The following is a 7,817-nucleotide window of genomic DNA, read 5'->3' as shown; positions in this document are numbered from 1 at the left end:
TTCTGGGCCCTTCAGTTCATGAAGGATATTGAGGTGCTGGAGCAGGTCCAGAGAAGAACAACGAGGCTGGTGAAGGGACTCGAGCACAAGCCCTGTGAGGAGAGGCTGAGGGAGCTGGGGTTGTTTAGCCTGGAGAAGAGGACGCTCAGGGGAGACCTCATCACTCTCTACAACTCCCTGAAAGGAGGCTGTAGCCAGGTGGGGGTTGGTCTCTTCTCCCAGACAGATATCAGTAAGACAAGAGGGCATGGTCTTAGGCTCTGCCAGGGGAGGTTTAGGTTGGATATTGGGAAGAAATTCTTCACAGACAGGGTAATCAGTCATTGGAATGGGCTGCCCAGGGAAGTGGTAGATTCTCCGTCCCTGGAGGTTTTTAAGATGAGACTGGATGTGGCACTTAGTGCCATGGTCTAGTAACCACAGCAGTGTTGGATCAAGGGTTGGACTTGATGATCTCAGAGGTCTTTTCCAACCCAGCTGGTTTTATGATTCTATGATTAACAGCTTCTCTCAAAGGAAGGATAAGAGCTAAAGGAGATATGTGAAGGATGAAAGAGCTAAGAAAATCAAGCTGTCTATCCAGACTTTTGCTAAGTCCCTCAGCAGCAAACAAGCCATCTTTTAGCCCTTAGCTGAAACTAGCTTATGTTTTACTATGCTTTAACAATTCCAAGACAGCTCCTGTCCCTTGATACAACATCAAAAAATTTGCACTCCAAAGAGCAATTGCTGTAATAATAACAATACTTACATTTCATTATTTAACCTCATGCTATTCATTCATGAGGATTAGTGCTTAATTAATTAACAACACTTAGCATTTCCACTCAGCACTTTACCTCTTCAAAGCATCATACCAACACTACCTAATTAAGGGCAGAGCTCCACAGACACTTCACATCAGGACTTCTCTTTGACAGCTCTGCATCCAAGAGTTGCCCACATCGTGTAGCATGAATTCAAGTTGAAAGCCCTACTAACTTCATCAGGAACCAGGTAATGCCCTAGTTATCAAGAGAGTATCTTCACAATTTCCTTTTCTTTTCCTATTGCTTCTGGTTGCTTGATATTCACCCAGGGATCTAATTATTGGCTAATGTGATGGATGATAATGTGAACCTTGTATTAGTGTTATCTACAAAACTCTCATTCTTCTGTTAGTGCAAACCTTATTCTCAGTCACCTGGTTGAACTGCCTTTGGATAGAAAATGTGTTAACCACAAAAACAGATTATAAAATGACAAGTGAGAGTTTTTAAGGGAGATGGTGCTTTCAATCCATCAGTCAAATGCCTGCTATGAAAGTGCCTTTCTTGTAAGCACCCCAGGATGCTACACAACATCAATAGACAATATAAACACAAAGCTTTTATGGTTCACTTTACAATTGGACATTGACTCTGAACCTGTGAAACAGAAAGGAATTGAATTTCATGACCAAAGAACATAATGTGCACAGGATTAAGTAGACAACACTGGTAGAAGCAGGAAAGCAGTACGGCATTGGCTGCTGATAGGGAGATTAAATTTACAGATAAGAAACCAAAGGAATAAAACAATTCTGAGTAAAATCTTATAAGGCACTCAATACTTCATAACACTGTTTCATATCCACTGTTTTTTTTCCAGAGAATCAAAAATGCTGATGGATTTGTTCACTCAGTGATTGACTGGGCCTTGATTATGAGAACTGAACAAAGAAAGCTCTAAATATGTGGTAGTTCCAGCCAAGAGAATTATACAGACAGTATAGAAGTAAACTTCTGATGCAGTCAAATGGGAAGAAAAAGAAAACATTCATCACAGTTCAAGAACTTGTTTAGTGTCTCAGAGGATGTCTTCACAGGGCAGTGGCTGGCAGAGCAGCAGCCTGGGACTGCTGCTGATCAAACCTGCTCCAGAGGAAAGCAAGAAATCCAATACAGCAATGTGCCTTCCAGCTCTGAGGGGTGCTGTGGTGTGTCACATGCACATCACAGCTTGCATCAGCTTGGTCAAGTAGCTTTCTCAGGAAGCCCTTCTTGCCAGATGAGCCACAGCTTGATAGATACCAGAAATTTAAATGGTTTGGTTCTTTGAAAACTGATTGTCTTGAACAGAATCAGACCCGACCATTTTGACACTGAAGTATTCCACAAGGATAACTGTGTATTACTATCTGCAGTGTCTTTGTGCCCAAAATAAGCTGTGTTAGTGTTACTGCTAAATTCTAAAATCCCAAGAGTTTAAAATAAAAAACCAGGCTTTATTATCGCTTAATAGAATTTCATTTAAGCTGCAGATGGATGAGGCCCTTATTGCCATATTCACCCTTAAGCTGAGGGTCATATACTCATCCTAGATTTTTCTTGACATGTGTTTGGAATTCAATACCTGCCTTTCATCTTCCCCTACTCCCCACAATTCTTCTCCCCTCACTCAGCTTCAACTGAATACACTCCAGTATTCCCTTGCCATCAGTTACCACTGTCTAGGACTCCCTTGTCTCAGACAAATGGACTAGCCCCCAGTTAGCTAACCCCTAAGGTCTCCATCACTTGGTTACCCTGCAGCCCTTTCTACCATTTACCATGTAGGACCCATCCCAGATCCATTCCAGCCTGCCCTGCTTCTGCATTAGTTAAGGCTGGTTCTACTGATGTATATGGTTACATTAAGAAAATCATGCATCTTTCTTATTACAAGTTTCCTAAAATGTCATGCTCAAATCAGAACCATCCACTGTGGTTCAGGAAAAGATACCTGTTAATTAGCACGCACATTGGATCAGACCATTAACAAAAGCATTGGGAATCTACTGTGGAAGCTGATTCAAGTTATTATGTAGGTAACTGTGCTTCTGTTTCCAGCACAAAGCTGTCACATGAGTCCTTCTCATCACTTTTGTATTTACATTTGCTGTGCATCTGTTCTAGCATCTCTAAGCTCTGATGTCTTCGAAGAACACACACTGAGATACTTCCTGACTGGGGTCAGCTTCTAGTACTGGAACTCTGCTGGGTGTGGCTAAAGATGTGAACCAAACACAGGCATAAAAACAAGTTGGTAAAGACAAAAACCTGGCATTTGGAAGGCAGTTCTCTACTCTGGTGCTTGACCAAAATAAATTTAGATTACTTATATAATTAGGATTTTACCTTTCATTCTGCTGTTTTACTCAGCCTATACAATAAACCAAGTTGGTCTGTTTAGTCTGCCTCATGGGGTGTTGGGGTTTCCAAGTTTCACAGAACTGCAGAATTTCTGCTGTTCATAGTGCTCTCTCTGTAAGAGGTCACAGGGTAGTCAGAAACAGATCCATGGTGGTCATGAATGTAAGTTCCAGCATGTATTTCCTCCCAGCTTCCAGTGTTTAATGTCACTGGGACAATTTATACTTTTTGGCTATCACAGCATCCTACAGCAGTGAATTTCACAAGTGATATTGATTGCACTAAATCATACATGTGCTTTCCCTGTTGCTTCATCAGAAGAAAGTGTTCCTGCTGCTGCACCACCACTGTGCATAGTATAAGCCTTGCAATTTAGCCTGCACAGGGAGTGCTGCATGAATTGTTTGATGACTGGGAGTACAAGACATCCTAATCTGCTTGCCTAGTGAAACTGCTCAGCACTAGGGTTAATAATGAAATACAGGCCAGCTGAAGCAACCTTTACAGAGCTTGGTATGCTCCAGGGCAAATATGATTGAGAGTGACACTAGCTATATGTTTTACTAATTTTATCACTACGCCTATTCTAAGCACAGCCTTTCAATTAATTGATTCTTAAGACTTGATATAGACGGTACTGAAATATTTCTGATAACAGCAATTTCACAAGTAGTGTTACTCATCCCATCCCAACTCAGATTTCTCACCTTTGTGGTCCACAATTTGACTGTCCAGTCAAATGATGATGTGACAAAGAGATGAGAAAAGTCAATTGGACCCACTGCCATGTGACAATTGATTCCTGTGACAGGTCCTTGATGGCCTTCAAAAATTTCACCAATGCCAGCTTTACTGCAGGAAGAAGAGACATTTACATGTGAAGAGTCATTTACCACCTGGTGATTTAACATTATTTTTCTTTACTCTTGGGTTCCTGTTTCCTTTTAAAGTACTATTTAACCTGTAAATCTCTCTCCTTTCACTAGGGCTTTTGCCAGCAGAGGGAAAAATTAATGCTCAGAATCCAGCACAGGGAGACTTTCTCATACCTGAAGACTTGCCTTACTCACTTCTCTCACTTCTACATATACTGTCTACTACTGTAGCTTGAAGTAACATTTATGTATAATTATAAAATAATTCCAAATTGTAATTATACTATAGCTTATGTCTCTGAGTAAGCCATTATCACAAGGAATAACCATTAAAATAAAAATGCAAATATGTTAATGACTTATCATGAGCAATTCTTTTTGTCTTAAATATCTAAAATAACTTTTCACAGCAGTCAATCAAGTCACTAGGAAGCAAATGTTTTTGCACAGTAATTGAAGGAACAGGTCCTGTGATCAGGTATCATACAGTTATTACTTTTAACAAGGGGAGAAATGCATTTCATCAGCCTGAGGCTAGAGTACCTATTAGGAAGGAAAAATACAACACTGTGTAAGACAGAATGTGCACAGTTTTTTTCTTCCTGGAAGCAAATGATGCCAGCTCGGTTATCAGTGCTGTCTCACAGTGTACACAGAAAAGGGAATCATAAAATTACCCTTTTAGTTAGATTATAGAAAAACTGCGAGTGAAAGAAAATACATTAAAAATATCCACAGCCCTGATGAGGCTGTCAGCCCTGTGCCAGTGTGAGTACAGTGTACTGAGAGCTGCACTGGAGGAAAAATGGGGATGGTAGCAAAAAGCTCCAGGAAAGACAGGAAGGAGCAGAAAAACTTTTGTCAATGGTCAGCAGAACGTTTGCTAAAAGGGTGTACTAACATGAGGATCTGCCACCTTCTCCCTCTTGTGAGGAACAAACCAGGAATGTCTGAAAAATCAGAAGTGAGAAATACCCGTGGGAATGCTTCATTCGTCTTAGCAGCCTAAGATTAATTCAAACCATCAGCAGCCACACAGCCTATCAGTATATACCTAAATAGACACAATTTTGCAATACTGTCATTGGTCAGGCTAAAATAGAAATATTTGAAAATAAAAAAATATTGAACAAAATAACTCAAAACAGTATTTAGAAAACATTAGGGGTGTCTAATATAAGCCTTACATCTTTAACCAGTGTATCAATGTCTCTTTGGTCAACAGAAACTCCGAATATGATAAAATCTGAATTCAGCAAATATTGCAAACTACTGAAGTGTGGGCGTGAGCCCTAAGTCTATCAGTGGAAAAAGTTTGTTCTTTACAAAAGCATCCCAGAGAATGGAACTACTACTGGAAGCTATCAGAGCACATTAGCATCCCATAGATTTGCAGGGTGCAAAACAAGGAACTTGCAGTATTAAACTACAGTCTGGGTTATGTATGGAAAGGATATGACCCCCATGTGTGAGAGAGCACAGCATTCTGGGAATGAATTAAGCAGAGCTCTCAAACCCATGTGGCACAGCTACATCTGTGCTAGCAAAGAGACCAGGCAGCAGGCCAGACTGAGGGACAATGGTGTGGGTGGCTGCTGGCTGAACAACAAAATGCTGTCGCTCTCCTGGAGAGGGTGGGCATGTCCAAACTTCCCCCTGAGAGTGGGGGCCAGCAGGGCTCAGTCTCTACCCTCACTGCATAGATGCAGCCTGAACTGCTGCATAGGAATACCCGGAACCAGATGGCCACACATGGGAAACTGCGTTCTCTGTTTCTCATGTGCACATGTGCTTGTGGTGGCTTTTCTCTGATTTATGCTTGTAGAGTCTGAAGATGGAGCTGAGCATGGTAAAAAATAAAGCAGATTACCATCTCTTATGAGTGGTTGAGGCCTGCTTACCCTGCAACAAAACTGTCTCCTAGGGCCTCATTTGACCTGCCCAGATAATAGATACCTACATCTCAGCTAGCTGTATAAGCCTCCACCTCATCTCGTGGATGAGAAAGAGGCATTTCTGAGGTTCCAGTCATCTTCTCTTCAGGCAGATGTCTGAAGAAGGTAGAGGAAGTCAACCTAAGAGTAGTCATTGCTCCCCACCAACCTCACAGGGAGCCTGGGGCAACTACCCCAGTATAACAGGCTGTAGCACAGATGCTCAGAGTCAGGCAGCTCCTGTCCGCACTCTCCACACACACTTGGCTACCTCTCGCCAACACAGGTATGCAAGGTTATGTCAGTACAAAATGCTGAACCTCACCTTCCATGACGACAAGCTGTGTAGACTGTTCCCTCTTCACTGCCAACGACGAAATTATTGACATCTCCGGTTGGAAAAGCCATTCCTGTAACCGCCACTGGTTTGGACTTATTGTACACAAGCTCCATGCTCTCCTACCAAGACAGATTTTTTGTTATTATTCTGTTTGTTATTTGTTAGTCTGGTTTTGGTTTGGTTTGGTTTTTTCCCTAATTAATTTCTAAATGTTGCACGGTGTAGCAGGAGAGGAAGATGAAATCATTTGACCCAGTCACAGGATTTTGGTTTCTACTTGGGATATTGCGAGAAGATGCAATGTCACTAGGATGCTTTTGCCATCCCCAACACTATCTGTCATACCTTTGAGACTGTCAGGAAGGCACTGGTCTTTCCTGCATCATTTTAAATCAGGCAGCTATGACAGGTGAGAATTTAAAATCTGATGGTGCAGAAACTGAAGTTAATACCTTAATGGTTACACTTGCCAGCTCCGGGCTCTAATAAATCATGAAATACCCTTCTATTTACAAACATTTTGGAAATCAATTGTTAGGAAGCACATGTAATATTGTGTGCATCTGAGGCATTTATTGCACTGTGTCATTTGTCCCTTTGCAGGACAAAATTAAAAAGTTGGGGTTCTGTCACTACCACCATTCTAAGCGTTACTTTTCAGGAATTTTCTGAGGTAACCAGAAACACTCCCTCTAGACTCCACCATCAAGCTACAAACCAGCAGAAATGTTTTCTTTTTTCATTTGGTAGCTATATTTCAAAGTGAATCAGCATGCCCATTTTTACTGTTGCAAATACAATCACCATGAACAGTTTGTGGCCATTGCAAGATGCGAACACTTTGAGCAGACTTTGCACAACTTTTTGGTTTTTCAGCCTAAATCGTGTAACCCAAGAATCCACAAAAGGGCTGAATGATTTCACCATTTTCATTTTTAGCTATTTAAGTGGGTTTGTTTTCTATGTTTAAAGTGTCTAAGCTGCTATTCTTCTATGGCCAAAGCCTGTAGGGTTTTTCTCAGAAGGGTGTTTTGCTGTAACTAAAGAAAGTGAGTGTCCCTGCGAGAGGAGAGCGATGCAAATCCATAGAGAAATAGTTTTGCTTGGTTTATACTTTTCTTTGAAATACATTTGATTCTATTATAAAGGAAAACATGGAAAATGTATGGGGAGAACACTCCATATTTCTGTGAATATGTGAGTGAGAGAGAGAGAGAAAGAGAGAGAGAAAATTCAGTGAATATGGGAGACAGACCATATATTTTTGTGAAAATCTTCTAGGATGAGATCATCCTTTAGTGTCGCTGTGGAGACATGGCCATAGACTGTGGTGGACTCTCTCCTCCCAGCACCCACACCATAGCTGTACACAAGTGCTCTGGATCTGTGTCTTTGGAAAGTTTCAGACTGACACACATCAGCAACACTTTACTCCTCCCAATTTAAAACTGTGGCATGTAGCTTGACATCACGCCCTGTGCCTTTTTTTTCTGGATCCCCGTGAGCCATATGCCAA

The 7,817-nt window shown here is 41.4% G+C and overlaps 1 protein-coding gene across 17 annotated transcripts in view; it reads right to left on the bottom strand.

Moving 5' to 3' along the window:
* DYNC1I1 (dynein cytoplasmic 1 intermediate chain 1) overlaps nt 1–7,817 on the bottom strand; it is a 186,766-nt gene that overhangs the window by 34,282 nt on the left and 144,667 nt on the right. For all 17 annotated transcript variants that reach the window (XM_017817660.1, XM_017817658.1, XM_017817659.1 and 14 more), the window contains 2 exons: nt 6,287–6,420; nt 3,860–4,004 (listed from right to left, as the gene is read on the bottom strand). In XM_017817660.1, the coding sequence (XP_017673149.1) occupies nt 3,860–4,004; nt 6,287–6,420 (279 nt within the window). The remainder of the gene's footprint in view (nt 1–3,859; nt 4,005–6,286; nt 6,421–7,817) is intronic.

The sequence above is a fragment of the Lepidothrix coronata genome, unplaced genomic scaffold (assembly GCF_001604755.1).
Source record: "Lepidothrix coronata isolate B3197 unplaced genomic scaffold, Lepidothrix_coronata-1.0 Scaffold62, whole genome shotgun sequence".
NCBI classification, from domain to species: Eukaryota; Metazoa; Chordata; class Aves; order Passeriformes; family Pipridae; genus Lepidothrix; species Lepidothrix coronata.
Note: the sequence above shows the minus strand (reverse complement) of the source record. Positions and strands in the feature narration are given on the sequence as shown.